Source organism: Rousettus aegyptiacus, unplaced genomic scaffold (genome assembly GCF_014176215.1).
Source record: "Rousettus aegyptiacus isolate mRouAeg1 unplaced genomic scaffold, mRouAeg1.p scaffold_m13_p_2, whole genome shotgun sequence".
Lineage (NCBI taxonomy): Eukaryota > Metazoa > Chordata > Mammalia > Chiroptera > Pteropodidae > Rousettus > Rousettus aegyptiacus.
The window spans coordinates 151,530,321-151,550,964 of record NW_023416295.1 but is presented as its reverse complement, the minus strand read 5'-3'; the positions used below and the strand labels follow the sequence as shown (position 1 = coordinate 151,550,964).

The following is a 20,644-nucleotide window of genomic DNA, read 5'->3' as shown; positions in this document are numbered from 1 at the left end:
CTGAAAAACACACCTCGCACTGCAACTGAAAGGCGCAGCGCCACCACCTCAGACTTTCTTCTTTTCCACAAGAGAAGGCGGGGCCAATTTCCCTCATTCAAATAAAAAAACAGGCTATTTGCATGGGGAATGGCCAGTCTGTGAGCCTACTGGCTGATGGCACAGGGGGCGTGGCCAATATTACGACTACTGAGCCCCGCCTACAGTAATTTGCATAACGGCCCCGCGCGTGCAAAGGAAAAGCTGGTTTGTTTTTGAATCTGCGGCAGCGCAGCGGCAGCGGCGCGGCGCGGCGGCGGCGGCAACGGCGGCGGCGGCAGCGGCAGCGGCGGCGGCGGCGGCAGCGGCACGGCGACTGAAGCGCGCGAGACTGAGGCGGCAGCGTTTGGGACGGCAGCGCAGAACCGCTCTCTGGGCAGGAACTTGGTTCCCCCTCCCTCATCTCGCAACCTGAAAGGTATATGTACATCTTTGGGGCTGTTAAAACCACATTTTCTTAAATTACTATTGTATTTCTTAAAAGTCAAGACCGCATTATGGCGGCTGCGGGAGTTGTGTTTGCGCCTGCGCGGTTGCGGAGCTGCGGGCGGGCGCTGCATGGGAGCACGTGATCTTGCGGGGTCGGGCTCTAGCTGCAGTTGTGCAGCTGGCGGGGCGGTGGCTGCGCAAGCGCAATATTCATTTTCAAGATCTAATGTTCTTGTCGGACGCCATTTGGGTTCTAGATTTAATTTTTCTCATTCTCGAGGGGTTACTTTTTGTTAGCCTCAAATTCTCACATTTTTCAAGAAAAACATTTCTCTTATGTTATACTTATGTATCGACCTTACTCTGTTTTCTTATATTTCTCAGATTCTCTGAGAAGCTGTGGACTTAATTTTCTCTAACAGTGATTATCACTTGTGGTTCTCGATTATAATTTCACTTTTATAGCGTTACTGGATTCAAGTTCATATTTAGGGAGGTAAAGATCAGCACCTAGTGGTGTTCTCAGGGGAAGTGCGTTTATTTGAACTGCATATTTGCAGTTGCATTTTTAACCCTGTTTTTACCAGTGTTGTTACCATGGAATACTTACAAAATAGAAACAAATTGAGTTTTGGAAATATGAGGGGGAGGCGGCATTGGAAAGACCTATATAGTGTTTTAAAAGAAATCTCAATCTCCTTGGATAGTCGTTTTAAAAAAAATGATCCTAAGTCAATGAAGTTTTAAATTTAATCAGTTTGTGTTCCTCTGATCATAACTTGCATTTGTTTTACATTTTTTTAGTCTCTGATCACTTGTATAGTAATGCTTCAGTTAGATAATTTTTGTTACTCTTTTAAAATTAAGTAATTTTCTTAGCACTGGTAGATATGATATATAGAATATAACACTTTACTTGGTATATTTAGCTGGTGAAGGATTCTACAAAGAACACTTAACTACACCAAGGCCATTAGGAGGAAATCAAGTGAACCATCAATAAAAAAAATAGTGAATTGATTTTTAAAAAAACAAACTGCTCCATATGCATAGGTAGAATATAAAATTGTTATTTGATCCTTTTTAAAATTGTAAATGTGTTTGTGGTTTTACTTATTTAAAGAAGGTACTTATAAGTATACTACTGATTATTTTAGCTTAAAATGATGTCACTATATTTAAGACTTACATAACATCCCTAGAGGAAATTTTATACGATTTGATATAATTCTACCATTATACAAATAATGATTTGATATAATTTTTCTACTGTGCAAACTGTTTCTTACTAGGCTAAAAACTTATAAGTGGTTTTCGTGAACTTCATCTGTTGTTTTGTATAGATAACAATAGGTTTCTTGATTATATAACAAGTTTAATTCAGTCACCTGTCAGATGAAGAAGTGGCTATTGCTTTGTAATCTTGGTTGCTTTAGGGACATTTATTGCTTAAAACAAGTAATATTAAGAAGATTTAATTGAAAGGAATAATTGTGGTTGGTAAATTTTTTAAAAATGACATCACATATGAGAGAATGGAATGATAGGAAAATTTCCTTTTTTCTTAATAGAAAGTTTGTCACTGATATAATTCTTGGACTTCTGAGGTCTTCTACGCAGAAGTATATTTAGAGGGCAGTTGTGTAATCTTTCCATTTATGCTTCTGGGGTAATTACCTAGTACAGTCCCTCCACCTTTTTTGACTTTTTTTTTGGTACTTTACTAGAATTGAAAATATGTTGTATTTTATGTTTTTGTGTGTGTGCATGTGTATACGCATACATATTTAGGTTAAGAATAGAACTTTGATTTAAATGCATGATACGCTTTGCACTTTCAGAAAAGTGAAATATTTGGGTTCATATATTTAAGCTGATGTTTTTGTTTGAATATACAATGATTGCTTCTTAGATCAATGCTGTAGATTGTAAGAGGTACTTGAAAACACTGAATTGTACAATGTAAATGTTTATTGGTAGGAAGTTTTGCTGTCATATTTGTTAAAAAAGCAAATATAGTTCTGTGTACTTAAAACTAAGGTTAATGAATTGTCTGAACATCTATTCATTTGTACTCTGTCAATAACAAGCATTTTTTAAATTTTAGTTTGATAGTTATGATGCCACAAAATTTTGACTTACATGCAGTGGATATAAATATTAAAACTAGGTCACTGCAGGAAAAATTACTAGAGTCATAAAACCTTTTTAAATTTATGAATTTAAAATATTATAGGATACTTCAATAAAAGTTTTGATTAAACGATAAACCATTAAAATTATTTTTCTTTAAATTACAAATTATAATTTGAACGTATGATAAATATATTTAATTATTTTTACTTATTCATTATAGCACATTTGGAACATATCGAAATTAACATTTATAAATAAATGCTCTCAATGTTTTGGTGATTTTTGTGACTTCCATGGTTGATCAACCAATAATAATTGGTCAAAAATATTGATCAGTTAATTGATCAGTTTTTCATATGGATCATAATTTTTCCTCCTCTTTTAATTTAGTATTATAGATATTTTCTCATTTCGTTATTCTTTTAAAATGTGTTTTAATGGTTACATGATATTATCCTGTGAAAATATTTCAAGTATTCTTCAATATGTTTTTAAATAACTGAAAATATTATCTCTATTAAGAATGTTCTTTGACTTACTAAACTTGTCTTGTTTACTATTTTGTTTGTTGCTCATTTCTCTATTATAAATAATGTTACAGTGAACATCTTTGTATATGAGGCATGATTTGCATCTCGTGTTTCTTTGAAATTAGTGTTTCAAAGGGATTTTAAAGTAAGTTACAAAATTGATAAAAACTTGGTTTTTTGAAAAGCATTTCCCATACCACCATCACTATGGTGGTTGAAAAACAACTTCCTTTTTTATTTCTTATAACTAGTGAAGTTGAACTTTTCAGTTTTCTCATTTTTTGTAAAGTAGCTTAGCTGTTTGACTTTTTTGGTGTATATTTCTTTGGTGGCTGTTAATGTTTTTCTTAATTATTTGTAACAGCTGTTTATGGATATTAGCCTTTTGCTTTTCATATTTTTGCTTTTTTTGTAGTTTATTTTTAAATTGCTTGTGGTTTTATATATTTTGAAACGTTGTATTTTTATGTGGTCAAATGCACTGCCTTTTTCATTTGTGATTTCTTCCAGGACTTCTCTGCCTAGAAAATACTACCTGTTGTGAGATGAACTAAATGTTCATCTGTTTTATTTTTTCTAGATGTTTTAATGCTCTTAACAAAAAATATTTTAATGTTTATGAAATTTATTTTAACATGTTGTGTAAAGATAGTTGCTAGTCTCCATTTCTACCAAATATCTAGTTTTCTTAGAATTTTGTGTTGGTGGTCCATCTCTTATTGCTTTGAGTTGCTTCGTTTCATCATAACTTGCTAGGTTTGAGCTATCAGTTCTGTTTCATTTACTAAGGGATATTTAACTTGGGTCCATTGGCGTCAGAGTTCTGTAGGTAGGCTTAAAGAGTTTCATGGGTTTATTGATGTATACAATTTAAGTGAATGTGCATATATACATTTTTGGGGGGAAAAGAGTTTTCATTAGCTTCTCACAGGAGTATGTAATATAAAATCTGAAAGTAAGTTAACAACCACTGTATCTGGGCCTTATTCATGGTATGTAACAGTACTGTATTGTTTTATTTTACTATAGTGCTAGAGACTATATGAATGTATGAAAGGGGACTACTCATAATTCCTTTTCATAATTTTTTTAAGCTAGTTTTTCCTGTTTTTGCAGATGAACTGTATTTCGTTAAACTTTTAAAAAGACAACTATTTGAAGTTTTGTTTAGACTTGCATTACACATACATTAGGGTGAGTTTAAATCTTCGTTTTCCTTTATTCATGAATATGATATACTTCCTGCAGATCCCACAAAAATGTACTTTTAGGAATTCTGGGAAAATTTATGATACCTGTTTTCACTCATGTGTTATTTTACTAGTTTTCTGGTGTTGATGTAATGTTAACAGGAATGAATTGGTAGAGTATATAGGACTACATTTCTGTTTTTAATAAGCTTTAGGACATAGTGACATGAAGATTAGTGCAGGTATGAAGTTAGAATTGGGAAAAATAGGTTGCTAAGACAAAATGATCTGTAATATTTGAAACCAAAACTTTTCTTCTTTGGTTAACATAGACTTTTTTTTAATGGAGGAATTTTGAAAAGTTATGTATTTTCTGTCCAGGATGGAACCTCATACTGTAATAAAGGTAAAAATTTTGGTTTTGGTCTCTTTGATAACATTAAAGTATTATAATCTCTCAGAAAGATGTTTCCCTAATTATTAGTATAAATTCATTCTCTATTAAATTTACTCTTTGTACTGATTACATTGAAGAGTATAATCTTGATTAATAGTGATGTATTTCAGCTGTAATTCTACTATATCATTTTCATAATGGGTATAGGAAAGAAAGTTGTTGCCAAAATGTTTTTATTGAACTAGTTAAACTGGAAAGTGATGGAGACGTGAAAAATCAAGTTAGAAATCAAATGGTAAGATACTGTTGGCTTTATAAAATAAATCTAGGTAGAGATGTTAGGATATTATTGGCTTCTATAAAGCTTTTTTAAAATTTTAAATGAAGGCTATCCATCTTTGGGTCTTTTTCAAGGAAATCTGCTACAGATGTTTATATGTTATACTTTTTTGTGTGTGTCATCTTTGCCTTTACCTGAGAATTCTTCCTACAAATGTATCTTCTAACATGATATTCATTATTTTCAAACTATAATAGGTAAGAACTAAAAAATTTGGAACAAAAGTGATACAAGAGAAATGCATATGGATAGTGTCAAGAGATGGTGGCTATTTTGATAGTGAAGGGGTGTCAGATTTCAAGTGTTAGGAGCAAGAATTTAAAATCTTAGTTTTGAGGTTATTTATTGGGAATCAGTATTCCTAGAGCTCAATCAATATTTATAACATGTTCATTATGGTAATGGATAATCACATTAATGATTCCGAATCATAGAGAATAGTTATTTTTAGCTTGTTCAGGAAAGCAAAGTATGTGATTTAGTTTAGAAAGATTTCTGTTATAATTTCTTTTTAAGTTTTGAGGTATTTGAAAATTCATACATTGGCATACCTAGGTTTTGAAGGGAGTCACATGTAGAAAGAATTTTAAAGATAAAGTTTTTGCCTTTGAGTTTCTAACCGTTGTGGGACATTATAGATAAAAATTAGGTGATGTTTTAACAGTATTTACATAATAGATTACAAAAATATCAGGTAGCTCTGGGGAGCCATTGTCCCTGTAAGTGTCCTAGAGCATCTAGAAATTACCTATCCATTAGTGGAGCTTCTCTCTTTAAAATTCTTGCCTATTTGATTTTGTTATGTTCTTAGCCCAAGACTTAAAAAATTACTTCGCCATGTTCATTCTCAGATTGTCTTATAATCTACTGGGTAAATTCAGTGGTTTCTCCTGTCATGTTAGTTTGCTACAGAAAAAAGTAAGTTCCACAAAATTAAACTTTGTTTATATATGCTTCAAGTCGGGTGGTGGAAACCCATTTGCTAATGGAGACAGAGAATATGAGTGCTGGGTAGCATTTTCAGTTTTTTAAGTCCTGCAAAATTAGAAGACCAGGGCACTATAACTTATTTATACAATATGAATATTTTGTTTTGAATTTTAATTATTTGGACTTTTGAGTCTTTAAGGTAATGACTCAGGCCTGTCCTTGGCCACCTTCCAACAAAATGTGGCAAGCCTAACAGGATGGTTGATAGTGCCTTCCAGAGAGTCTATAACTGGACCCATATAAACATGAAAGTCTGGGAAATGAAGATGCCCTATTAACTTTACTATCAGAAATAGTCAGTTATTTATGTCTATAATTTTTCATGCTCAGAATAGTATAAAAAATGTTTTGTGTTATTTTGTATCTAATAGCTAGGAATACCTAGCTATATATCTTTTGTTTTGTGAGAGGGCCCCTTTGTATAATGATGGTGGTATGAGGTAGTAGTGTCATACTGTTTCATTATATAACCTTTTCTCCTTTTCTTTGTTATTTGTATAGCCCTGTGCTTCTTTGGAGAGCGGTTGTCTTGGTGGGTAACTAGGAATTGTGTGTATAGGGGAAAGCATAGAAGAGAAAAAAAAACTATCTTGGAACTTTTAGTTCCTTTTAGGTAGTAAATGTCAGGAGCTACTTGAGGTATAATAAAGGCTAAACTTCTCTGAGAGACTATTACTATTGTTTAAGGATAGTAAACGTTTATTTCTTTCATAGAACAGTACAGAAGAAGACTGTTTAAGGTTTATAGATGGCTTTGTATTAACATATGGTTTCCATATGTCGAACATAGTTTCTAGGTTGAACATGACTTACTCCACAGTTGCACTAGCCAGGGCAAAAGAGAAAGAGTAATGGGAGTGCACACTTACTTTTTTGAGAACATGACCTGGAAGTGGCATATATCACTTTTACTTATGTTTTATGAGTAAAAATTTAGTCATTAGAATATATTTAGCTAGGAAAGGAAGACTTAGGAATGTAGTATCTAGTTGGACAACCATGAGCTCAGCTAAAATGAGAGAATTTTATAAGAGAAGAAGATAAATATATATTAGAGAACAATTAGCATTTCCTACTACAAAAGGAAGCTGGAGAAGTGGTCTCTAATTCATAATTTGATATTGAAAACTTTTTAAAGAGTTAAATCCAATTATAACTCTCCGTATCTTCCTTTGAAATGAAAGAATTTCGTATTCATGATTTGTGGCTGAGGTTCAAATTATAAATATTTATTTTATTTGGTAGAATTCTTTCCTTTTCTCCTTGACTTTAAAAACATTCAGTCATGATTAGTTTTGTAAGAATTGGAATTTTAATTTTTAACACTCAGTGTAATTTTTCGAATCTTGCCAGTTAATGTGCATATTTTAAAAGGATAAAGAACTGTAGGTAAATTATGAGTGACATGTGTTAGAATTGCTTGTTTTAGTATCAAAGTTGAGTGTATGTTTGCATTATTTTCTGTTTTTTTTTTCTTCATTTATAATTATGTATAAAATATACATTTTCTGGATGGAAGCTGTAATTTTTTGAGGGCCTTATACACAAGTAAAAAGATTGTGGTCATAAGTTTTCTGTAAATAGGTAAAACTTAATCTAATTAATAAGTAAGTAAAAGTAGCTTTCAGTAGATGATAAGTAAAACAATAGGTATTTGTGTAAGGCACAGAAAGTGGGACTCTGTTGTGGGGAGATCAAGGAAACCTTAGTATTTTAGGAGAACTCTGATTCTCTGATATAAATCCTTGATTTTTGTAAATAAGCTGTCATCCTAGCCTACATAATATGCCTAATAAAGAATGTTATTCTCATCTGAAAGTTCTCTAATTTCTTTTACTTTGCTTTACTTTGTATCTCTTTTAAAGGTATTTGTTCCTTTCTATTTATATGTTTATAGTTATTTGTATAGTACTTTATAATCTTCCTGCATTTAGGAATATCTTATTGACATATCTGACAAACGTCATAAAGACAGATCCCTTCTAAAAAAAAAAAAAAAAGACAAATCCCGTCTAATTAGGTATGATTAGACCATAAGATTACTCTTAAAATTATAAGATTGCTTTCCACAATGCCTGCCTTAGTGTTCAATAAATATTTCCTCAATGAAAGAATAGAACCAGTTTGTTTTAGGTGTAGGTGAAAAAGGCTGGCGGGGCAGGGGGTCCTGGGGGGAGTAAGATATTCCTGCTTCTTTCATTTAACTTATGATTATCCAGAGATGTCATAACTTTTTTGAAAAATAAACATGTAATTTAGTTGATAAGAACCCACTGGATAAATTTTCAAAAGATATGACAGGCACTTTGCATATAAAAAATTATAAATAGTAAAACAACTTTTAGAAAAAAATTCTTCATTCTCATTCATTAAGGAATAGAAAAAAATTAAGAAAACAAGAAAACAGTGTTGGTTACCTATTAATATTTCTAAAATATAACTGAAGGACATACATATGCAAATTAATAAGAGTTTGATGAAAAGATGGAATGACAATTTTGTTTTGTGTAATTCCTTTCCCTCGAATTTAAGTGATTTAAAAGTTGGAAGGTAAAAACAAGTAAGTTAATAAAGGAAGAAAAGAACAAAAGACAAAGGATTGTCCTAAAACCATTTAATATTACAGTGAAGTGGAAAGAACCAATTATTTTGTATTGGGACCTGGGAAATAGTCTCCCAGCAGTATTTCTTATATGTAATATGGTGATACCACCTACCTACTAGGGTTATTGTGAAGATTAAAAGAGATTAGGCATATAAAATGCTTAGCGTGTGTTTTTGACACATTTTTCTTTGGTTTCAGTCAGTTCAGGCATGAATTATTTGCCAAGAGGCAATTATATGCAGCTATAGGGAGCCCAGAAGTGCAGGGGATGTATAGAAAATGATAATGTTCTTGATTACTGGAGATAGAATTTAAATGCATTTAAAAAGTAATTTAGAAAAATGTGTTTGATAAAAGCACTCACTGAAAGGGAAAAGAAGCATTTAGAAAAGTAGTTTATTTGCAAAGATTTGTTAGGGAGTCCAGCTTTAGGACTGTTTCATTAATTAAAAAACAACAGAGTAAAGAATAAAAACTTATAATTACTAAATTTGGTAAGTTTACAGTAATATTTATGGTGAAAAAGCAACCATTTCTTACATTATTTATCTTCAAGGTTTGTCAGATATATTTCATGCAATCATCATTGCCAAAGTTAGAGACAATGTCATTTATTTTGGGTACTAAATTCACATGGGATTATCCCATTTTTAAAAAATTTGAGGGTACTACATGCTTCCTCTCCTTTTATTTACCTTCCAGTTATGGAACTTGCTGGATATGCTCACTTAAAATTAAGGCAAAACAAAGTGTTAGTTTTCTTCTGTAACCTTTTCTGAGGCCAGTTGCCTAACCCCTTAAGGCACGGATTTGACCATTAAAGTTTGTTTAATAATTTTATAATTCATTTTGATGTTTTATTTTACCTTTTTATTTACATAGGTCTAATGAGGTATTGCTTAATGTAGAAAGACCCTATTGTCTGGTTAACAACACTATATTCATTTTATATGCGGTTTAAGAGTTAACTTCTATCTAGATGTTTTGTGAAGTATAATAATTTACTTACACATTTTTATGTGCTTGATTACAAGAGCAAGAACCAAAAGCCACCTAACTTAACTTACCTCAGTGAGTATTTACCAGCAGTGGTTAACACCGTAGGGTATCATGGTTCTCTAATAGTCCCACATTTGTCAATGCTCCTTGTCTGTCAAGAGGTGATAGTCTTTATTCCATTAAAGCTGAGAATTCATAAGTTATAGAAGAGATGCTAAATTGATTTTCACTGAAGATTTAGTAGGCATTTTTTCTACATTTGAGATACAGTCCTTGCTTCCTTTCATACCTAATTAAAAGAGATTTGCTTTTAAAGGTCACATTTCTCTTGTGGTCATGGTTACAAATTTGATTTATCCAATGGTCTTCTGGTAGTAAGGGAAACAGATTCCTATTAAAACTATGTGAACTGGTTCTTAAAAGTAAAAAGGCTCAGTTACAATACTGTATACAAAGTTCAGTCATTGTTTTAAGTAGTTTTTGGACAAGTCAAATCAGTATATTCAGTAATTTTATACAGAATTGTTCTTAAAATGTTCTGGTGGTTTATTTATATAATCTATATTAAGGTCTTTCATAGTATTTTTCCCTCTGGAATTCTAGGTGTATCAGATCAAGATATTTAAATTACTATTTATACAAAATGTATCTTAACAGAGGGTTAAAGATTAGATTAAAAAGAAAACATCTTCCTATATGACCATTAAAAATAAAATATTAACTATAATTAAAGCAGTTCATTTAGTCCTAGGTAATTCTTGTTTTACTGATCTTGGGTTAAATAATCTACTTAAACAAAATTGTCTACACCAGACTAACAGAATCATGGAAATCCTTACCCATTCTCTTGATACAGTTATAAGAGATATTGATTCATGAAGGTAATGTTAACTGTATACCAGGATGCCTATATCCATGTGTCTCTTTCATGTAATGATAATTAAGGTGACTTGGTATAGTCATTTAGTAAGGATCTTTTGATGTTTAAGAAGACACATTTTTTTTCCCCTCTAATATGGTGGCAGCAAGGATCTTGACCTCACATTTGTTTCTTGAGTCTCATTGCTCCAATTAGCCTAGTCGCTCTCTACATTTGACACATCATTGTCATCCTTAGAACTTTATTCACTGTTGTGGGATTTTCTTCATGCCTGTTCTGTGTAGGACCCTTGTTTTCCATGTGTCATGTATTTTTATTGACTACTTCTGTCATTAGGGGGAGGGGACCATATTGTCTAGTAACTTTTTGAGAAAATATACAGGAGGTTTGTTTTTTTTTTTGAGACTGTGTCTGAAAATTGTCATTCTATATTTTGCTGACTGATAGTTTGGCTAGGTATAGAAATCTAGGTTAGAAATTATTTTTCTTCAGGATTTTAAAGGCTGTGTTTCATTACCTTCTTACTTCTGTTACTACTGAGAAAAATATAAAGCCATTTTTATTTCTGATTTTTCTTTTCACTGGAAGCTTGTAGAATCTTAGTCTCTAGTATTCAGAAAATTTATCTTTGGCTAGTATTCATCGGGCTCTTTAGTTTGGCAACTCTTGCCTTTCAGGCCTGGAAATTTTCTTAAAAGTTTTTATTGGTGATATCATTCTTAAACTGTTTCGTCATCCCAAAGCAAATTTTTGAGTGGGTACTCCAATTTTCTTATTTTTTTTTTCTCTTATTTACAACTTTCTTTTTTGGCTTAAAATTCTTCAGCTTTATCATTCAGTTCTACTGAATTTTTTATTTTTTCTATCATGTTCTTAATTTATCTTTCATTCCTTGCCTATAGTGTTCTCTACTTTCGACACATGAATGCAATATCTTTTCTTATCTGTAGATATTAATGTTTTTTTTTTAAAGTTTTTCTTTTTGAGTATTGCTTGTGCTTTAAATTTTATTTTATTTTTTAACATATCTTCTATGTTACACTTTTCTTGCCTTTCTTTTCCTTGTCTGCCTATTGTGCAAGATTTCAAAGTCTATTAGAATATTTAAATTTGTGAGTTTTTAATTTTACCATAGGCCGATCTGGGTCAGGTATTTTTGGAGAGCTCCCAAGACCTAAAGGTCTTGTCTTTCTCTTGGGCTTGTTAGATACCTCCAAAGAGTAGCCTTCCATTTCTATACATGGAAAATCAGGGTCTGAATGCCAATATTCTGGGAGATTAATGGAGGAAGAAGACGGAGAGTCTCTGTAGTCAGCACAAAATCCTCTTTTCTTGGTATGCTACTCTTGTTTTTAACTGGACGGAGAGTCTCTGTAGTCAGCACAAAATCCTCTTTTCTTGGTATGCTACTCTTGTTTTTAACTGTAGATGTTGTTTTTAGACTTCTGTTAGAATTGGGGAGAGGAGGTATCCAGTGGAATGTGATGAGAGCATCTAGGGAATCTTATTGTTACATAGCTTTCTCTAGTATTCCCTTTTTTAGTCACATCATCCTACTATTTGCTCCCTTCACTCCAATTTGCAAAGGTGCCTAGTTCTAGTTACTCATTTTTTTTTGAAGTTGCTGCCAGGTGAATCAAATTGATTCTTAACTTGTCTCTTGTGCATCTTGGAATATGATGTTTTGGGAACTGGTAAGTTAGTTGCCAGTGGTCTGCTTATTTTTCAGCTTCCCAAAATCTTTCCAGCTATAGTCTCTTTTAATTTTCTTCCTGTTCTTGAGGATTTATGCTTCCAAAAAAAAATCTCTACTGTAGTTTAAATAGGATTTGAGGGAGTGAAATTAGGCATACCATCTTAATATCCTTTTAAGGCTCTTTTTCTCTTTTATTATTCTTTTATTTATTTTTCTTTTTTTCTGTGGTAGCTGTTTGGCACAGATCCCACGCTCAGACGTGCTGGTGTGCAGTTTGGGTGTCTTTTGTTGAGTTTTAGATGTTCAGCTTATTGTTGTTTCAAGGGGAGAGATCTGGGGATGCCTCTCACTCTGCCATGTTTCTGATGTCACTCCCCTTTTCTCTTTTAATATGTATTATGTTGATAATAATTTGTGTAATTAAAGTATGTTTAATAAGTAAATGACAAATATATTTACTTCCCATCCAATACAGTGAAACCTTTTTTATAGGTTCTATGGAATTTTCAATATTTTATGTATGGAAACTTTTGTAATAGTGTGATATGACATATAAAAAGTATAGTAGTTGACTAGAATTAATTCTTTTCTAGTTTTTTTTCATTACAACTTACTCGTGTGACCCCAGCCAATGATTACATTTTCTGGTCATAAGAATTGGAGATTACAGGACTCTTGCTTTACATGGTCATTTTAAGAGTGAAATGAAAAAATTATGTGAAAAGTGCTAGTTTTTATTTTGGAAGAGATAAAACATTTGGTAATCATGGAAATCTGTAACATTAGAAATATCTTCCAAATGTTTACTTTTACAAATAAACAATGATAGATTTTATTATGACTCACTCTATCAAAAACAAATTTCTTGTAATATATGACATTATCATTACTTTCTTAGTAATATTAAGAATTTAAAGGCAAATAATCTTCTTATGTTCTATAATTTTCTTTAGACTTTCTTTAGAGTTCAATTCTTCTAGCGCATAGTAGCTTTTATGTAGTGTCTATAAAAACACTAAAAACTGAAAAATGCCCCACAAGGATATTTTTTCCATCTTCAGTTTTTAAGTGTAGAAGTTTTTAGGCCAAGACTAAAAATTTAGTTAACTTATTAGTTGAATTATTCTTCTTCCTAGAAAGTAAGAGATGAGATCCTAAAAATGAAGGTTCTTAAATATGTAGAGTTTTCAGAGATTTTTGTGGTAGAAACAAAAACACTGGAAATCTTTCAACTTACCATCTATTGAGCAAATAAACACTGTTTCACACTGTGGAAGTGAATGGAAAATGAATTAAGATGTGATTTCTGTCCTTTAGAAATTCATATATAGAGATATAAGTAATGAAATATGGTAAGTATAATGATGTTATGCATCATAAGATCTTGAGAGAGCAGTTACACTTGGTTTGGGGGATGGGCATAGTGAGGAGAAAGGAGAGTAAGAAAAGAATTGTCAGTGATAAGATAATTTAGTTTGAATCATGAATAGGACATTCGAAGATGTGTTAACATAATTTAATTCTTTGTGGAACAGATCTCCAAAAGAATTTGCTTCCTGAATATCAGAAGCTGTTCATTAGTCAGCTTTAAATGTTTTGGCTGTTTGCCTCTGCATTAACCTTAATCACATTCCAGTGCTACAGTAATGTCTGTTCTGTTTGAATCTTTCCCAGTTTACCAGGCTCTTTGTTTTAACCAATAAATTTGAGCCACCTCAGTATCAGTTGTGTTTTTGAAGAATTAATGTGACTTGGATCAAGTATAGCTTTTTTTTCTGATAAAGTACTTAAAGCCATTTTTATATACATTATCCAATTTGCCTCCTGGAAAATAAATATCTTTTAAAAGCTGAGTAGCTTTCTTTTTAACTTTTATGGAAAAATTTAAATATATACAGAAAGAGAATGAAATAATGAACTCCATGTGCCCATCACTCAGCTTGAACAATCATCAATTTACGGGGCCAGTCTCCTTTTAGCTATACTTCTACTTCACCCCATGCTCCTCAACAATTTTTAATAAATACTTACATCAAGTGGTGGATTGAGACAAGATAGTACAGGGCAGCCAAGTTTTAGGAATAAACCAAGGAAGAGAGAAGGAAAAGGTGAATTTCCTAGCTATAAGAGTTATCGAGCAAACAAGTTCTTTCTCTGCTTTTGTCCTTCCCTTCTCTTAAAGGCTAGGCTACTGCCAAGACACATTTGTTGGGATCAGTCTCAAATTTGTCTTGTTAATAGACCCACTTTCAGACTGAATTTTACGCTTTTAGTTTCCCTAATTGTTGTTTCCCCAGGAGTGTCCACATTCTTTATTTTTATTTGCTTTTCACCCATATCAAAATGTTGGGAGGTTTGAGGCAGGGCGTGAAATTTAATTTGCCTCGGGACTACTCACCTGGAGATGTCTTTGTGACCACCTGGACTACAAAAGTGAAGAAATTGTATACGGCCGATTACTCAAAATCAGCTTTGTTGCCATCATAGTTCTAATGACTCTAGTCCCTTGCCAGCAGTTACTTAAAATTTTTGCAAGATTCAAATATTTGATTGTAATTTTAACCATTCTGCTAGATTTGAGCACTTTGGAGGCTTAAATTCTGTGGGAAAAATCTTTAACTAGTCTTTTTCTATAAATGGAAATTGACTATTAGGATTTAAACAATTAAATTTCCCAGAAATTATAAAAATTGGCATTCTTTTTGTGGTAAAAATACTACAAAAGATTTTTTAAAAAAGGCCTTGAGCAGAGTTTGACTTTTTTTTCTGGACTGAAATGGAGGCTTTCTTTCAAGCAAATTCCCTGATGTTTGCTGTGTGTGATTTGGCTCCATCTCTGTAACTGCTAATATGTGGCCTGGACTTCAAGCTGTCTGGGATCTGGATGTGCTCAAAGTCTGTATTGCAAGTCGGGACTCACAGGCATTATGTTACAAACCTGGCTTGCTGCCTTCTCTGTTTTCTGTGCCCTGAGTAGCTGCATTGTTTGTTGCAGTATATGCATTAGCTGTTGTCTGTGTTCAGTTTCCTGCAGGCTGACAAAGTGGGAGGGGCTTTGTTTGATACATAGCTGAGTTTTCACTGTGTGAGTTCTTGAGTGCACATTGCAGCCATCTTAATTACACTTTAGTGCAACTGAGACAGTGCAGCTGTCTCAAAATGGCTGCTAACCTAGTCTTTGTAGCTGCTTAGGCAGCAACTATGCCAGTGTGGAGACTTGTCACATGCATCAAGACCAGAGGTAAGAACCAATTACTCTTTTATTTTTAAACATTTTAATTAAAAAACATTGGAATTTTACTGAGTTTACATAGGAAGGTGAACTTAGAGCTTGCTTGCTAGGAAGTTGAAATGTTTTCTGATAGAACCTTTAAGCCTCTATTATGGAAACAGTGTGTAGGATGGTGAGGTCAAAGGTTAAATTCCTGTAATTTCTCACCATCTTATGTTCTGTCATTGCCAGAACATTTGATCACCACAGTAGTGCTTTTCTGGCTTTAATTAACTTAATATTCCTTTCATGTTGAATATTTTAGTTTGCTTGATATTTATTTGTAGAAATTAAAAAACTATATTAATCTGAATAGATTTTTTTTTTTAAAAAAAAGAAACCATAATTAAGCCTTTTTTTGCACAGAGTGTGATTTTTCTTTTTTTGTGTGTGTGTATGTGTGTTTTTTGGAGGTATTGTTTGGTAGCTTCTGGAAAGAATGTTAGTTCTTTGAATATGAATTATGGTTGCAGAAAGAACTTTTTTTTTAACACTTAGACTTTTTGTACTATGGGTTTCAATTATTTTTCATTGTACTGCCTCCTTTTGTCCATCCAATTCTTTCACATTTTTAATGGTGTTAAGTTTTTACCCTAATTACTTTTTGCTGAAATTGACATTCACATGCAGAATTTTAATTTAGAAATAAGTTCACATCCTCTAGGTCTTGATACCCTTTTCTTTATAGTTAATGTTTTCTAATGCAACTAGGCCGAAGTAAATACTAAATTGTTTTAATTAACTGATATTAATTGTTGATGTCCACTTTAGTCTTAGTTTAAACCTGTGGTATATTTAAAAGTAGTATAACTCAATGATTTTGTAAATTTAGTTTCAAAAATTTCAAAAGGTTTAACCTTGTTTGTTCTGAAGTAGAAACATTTATTGAGATATTGTAAGTCCACAGTGACCCAGTAAGGTAGAATGATATTCTTATTCACATATTCTAGATTGCAGAACAGTTATACTTTTAGGACTAATTTTTAAATCACAGTATCTTTTGAAATTTTTTCTTAATAGTATGGTACATTTCTCTAGCTGTGTCAATAGAGTATTATGAATATATCCCTGACTAATATGACATAGAACAGTAAGTTTTGAACTTTCTAAATATAATGACTTTTAAAAAACAGTAACTTTTTACACATTAAATTTTTATGAAGGACCCCATTATATGAAAAAGGGTACAGATGGTATTTAACTACTGTGTACTTATTTTATAAAGTAAATTTATAACATTTATTTAAAGTTTAGTAAATAAGAACAAAACTTTTGAAAACAAAAGTTTGAATGAAACTAGATGACATATGACAATTATGATCTTATATTAGTGTAGATCTAGGTCACTTGTTTGTAAAGCTCTGGTGCTAAGGGACTGAAATTCAGTTTGAAGAGTATTCTAGGACATATATTTTTTATGTTCTTTTTTGATTTTCATGAAAGTAGAGTATAAGATCTATATTTACATAATGTAACAGTTTAAAATTGCTGCCTTGCCACGAAATTATGTTTATGGTTGTTTTTAGGGTTTTTTTAAAATAAAATAATTGTTTTTTTCCAACTTAATTAGTGTTCAGAGGCCTAAAATATAGTTGAGATCATTAGCTCAGTTTCAGCAGCATTATTAGTGCATTTATTTCACTTTCATTACCTTACTTTGTAAAGTTGTTGGGACTGTTAATGTAATAATCCTAGCATTACTTTATGTAAATCTCCTAAAAGAGAAAAAGGAGAGGAAATTCAGTATGGGTGAGAAATTCTATCCATCATGCCTTTTAGTAAGGTTGTGCCCTGAAGTATCACATAGAAAAGTGAATGTTCCCTGACTTTAATCACTCTTATTTTCATGCCTTTCATAGTAAAAACAGCTCATTGTTTCAAAAATTTCATACAATGGAAGCCATGTCCTTGGTTTGATATTCTTTATTGCTGGAGAAAAATTGGCTTGGTTGAAATTATTGACTAACTTTTGTTGATCTTCAGAGTAGAACCTCAGGGAAATTTTAATGATCCACTCTTTTTGCCTTCCATTGTGGACTATAAGATTTATCTCTATCCTCCACATGTTGACTCTACTGATTATTATTTGTACATGGGGAAACGAACACGCTGGTTACTCAGGATGTTATTGCTAATTCTTTCAGTGCCATGTTGCATTTTTGCAAATATGAGCATAAACCCTACTGGGATTATTACTTTTGGGATTGGTGATAGTTTCACATTTACTATGCTAAATTTCAGGTTAGCTATTATGTTGAATCATTGAGGGCATAATAAATCTAAGAGCTGGATAATTGAAATTTTATGTTAATATTTTGTCACTTCTTGTCCTCCCCATTTGTTTACCCTTTTTCATAAGCTGTTTCATTAGCATAGACCTTTAAGGCAAATGTTGAGGTAGTGGAAAGAACATTGACTAAGAGTTCAAACCTAAATGTAAATTCTGTTTTTGTTACATTTTTCTTATAGTGCTGATTTATCCCATTTTCTGACTCTTGTTTCCTCATCTATAAAATAGAGGAGGAATTCCTATCTATTTTGGCAAGGATATGCTGAGGATCAGTTTACATAGTTCTGAATAGTACCATGAAATACTCCACGAATACCTGGCATGTTAATTTTCCAGTAATATTTGAATGCTTTTCACTTCATTTGCTTCTCAGATGTCATATACTTTCTCAGATGTGACTGGATCAGGGAATGTGGTATTTTAAAAAGTATGGGAAATTTCTCATATAACTTATGCTCAGAAGCAAGAAGTGCTGATAAAGTATATCAATTTGGTAATGTAATATATTCACTACTGAGTCTTACTCTGTAAATAAATTAGCCAATATAGAATGTTTACATTACACAGAGGAGTGGGAGAAATGTTTCAGTTCTTGTCTGGCTGAGTCTCCAAATATACAGGACGAAAATAATTGCTCTGAAGAGATAACTAGAATACAGGGCCTAGAGTTTTCTATTTCAATACAAATGAGAATCTTAACAGTATAGTTTTTTTTCAGTGGCTACAAACTGGCAGCTAACAGACTTATTTCATTCTTTAGCCATCGCCCTATTTCTCTAATTGTCAAAATTTAAAGCTGTCAGATTTCACACAAAAATGTGGATGTCTCATCTCTTGAAAAATAGAAGATTGGGCAGTGCTAGGATTGTGTTTCTGACTGAGAAAAATAATCTATAGTTGTGTAGCTACCCTATCCTTCAGATAGGGCCTAGTCCTCACATCTGGTGCTCTTCCTTAACTCACATTACCTGCTAAGCACCTGTAAGCTGTTCCTTTTAAATCCCTATCCTACTTATTTGACAGATTGTTGGCAGCCTTATATCTAAAGTACAACTTCTAACCAAGAAGAAAGTAAAAAAAAAAACCCATAAAATCTAGCCTACTTTGTAAAAGAGATAGCATATATAGTCAGTTTATTCTTTAGAAGATAATGGCACATTTGCTAACCTTTAGCCTTGTCCTAATTTTTATATTGGAGTACTGTGGTAGCTGATTGAAGGAGATACAGTGATATCAACAAAAGTGACAGATTGAACATGAAGAGACTAAAGAAATACTAATTAGAAACATATAAGCACTTCGAGGTCTTTTAATGATAATAAGTTATCTTTAAATGATATAACTTAAAAACATCACTGTTTGTTAATTTGATGTTCTTAATGGTGATAATAGATAAGCAAAAATTATAGTCAAGATAAGCAGTTTACCAAACAAGTAAAGGGAATCGATTTTATAAAAAAGATTTTTGCTTAAATGATTGAATTAAGAAGTTTTAGCATTTAAAATGAGTAAGTTACTAATAGAAAATTTTCTTAAGTGCCCTAGACTAGATTATTTCAGGGGCCATTACAGACTTCTGTTTAAATAACATTCACTGCCTCAGCTATATGAAGACTACCTTGATAATCCATGAAACATGCTAGTTTATAATCATGATCTGCTGTGAATTTGAATTTCACATTTTCGAGAGTGAAAGCCAACTTCTTAGCATTCATGTAATCCCATGACATTGGAAACTCTAGGGAAGTGCTAAAAGAATGTTATTCTTTTTTGGAAAATGGTTTTCAGGTTAGAGAGAAAACTTGAGCGAAAATTGAAAAAGCAGTTAACTCACACGGGAAACATTGACTGCCCTGCTTTCCTATTCCTCACAGTTCTAAAAGAGAAAGTGATTTGGGAGAAAGCTTGAAGTCTAATCAAATAAGGGATTTTTAAAAAAATTGCTCAGTTTAGAACTTTCATAAAGTGTTCTCTATTAATAATTTGTAAGTCTGTTATTAGTCATTAATGTGTAAATATGGAAATGATGAAAACAGTGTTTATTGATTCAGTGAATCTTTGAATTTAATGAAAGAGGGAGTTTAACACCAGAAGATGTCTGAGAAGTTGCTTCTGCATCTGCCTTAGGGCTTCTACCTTTCCTGCTAAAGTAAATCAGGCACAATTAACTGCCCAGCAGAGCCATCTGACTTGGTGCTTTCCTTTGCTGACATAGAAGTAAAATGGCATTCAATGTGGAAAGTATTAGTATAGAAGTCAGGAAACAAATTTTTTGTTGTCGTTCTGGTACCGTTAAATAATTGTATTGTTTTGGATAAATTATTTAATCTCTTAATGCCATTCCTTGACCATTAATGAGGGAGATGGTTGGACAATCTACATTAGGAGTCAGGGAAGAACACAAATTTTGGTGTCAGAGTCAAGGCGAATTCATATTCTTACATTCACTAGCTAGAAGTTTACATGACAAGTGTAACTATAGTACCTACTTATATTAATAATAAGTCTTATGCAATATTTTTTATGGGATGATGCTAGCTGCTTATTTTCAGAACGCCAGTTTCCCTATCTTTAAATAGGGATAAAGTTTAGCATACTGAGTTGATAATGAGATTTAAATGAGCATAACAAATATAAAGCACCTAGTGCAGTGTGTAACACAAATTAAATTATGAGCAAATATTGTTTGCTTTTTTCTCACAACGTTCTCTCCTGCACAATTTTTTCTTTTCCTTCTCCCCTCCCCCCGCCCCTGCAATCATTATGGAATTGGGGAGAAATCTGAGCTAGGTGTTACTTTAGAAAAAGATCTTAGGGAGAGGGCGTTTTTAGGAGCCTAGCCGATTTACAGT

General features: G+C 32.4%; 1 protein-coding gene across 4 annotated transcripts in view; it reads left to right on the top strand.

Annotated features, from left to right (window-relative positions):
• The first annotated feature begins 309 nt into the window (after nt 1-309).
• Nucleotides 310-20,644, top strand: part of LOC107508607 (activating transcription factor 7 interacting protein) — a 104,329-nt gene continuing 83,994 nt past the window's right edge. The window contains exons 1-2 of one of the 4 annotated variants that reach the window (XM_016140537.2): nt 312-457; nt 4,251-4,328. Coding sequence is in view for 1 of the 4 variants with exons in the window: in XM_016140533.2 (XP_015996019.2) it covers nt 15,456-15,472 (17 nt within the window). In the remaining 3 variants the exon portion in view is untranslated. Of the gene's footprint in view, nt 458-3,134; nt 4,329-12,637; nt 15,473-20,644 lie in introns of those variants that run through there. The other 3 variants (XM_016140534.2, XM_036237022.1, XM_016140533.2) reach the window with 3 other exon arrangements.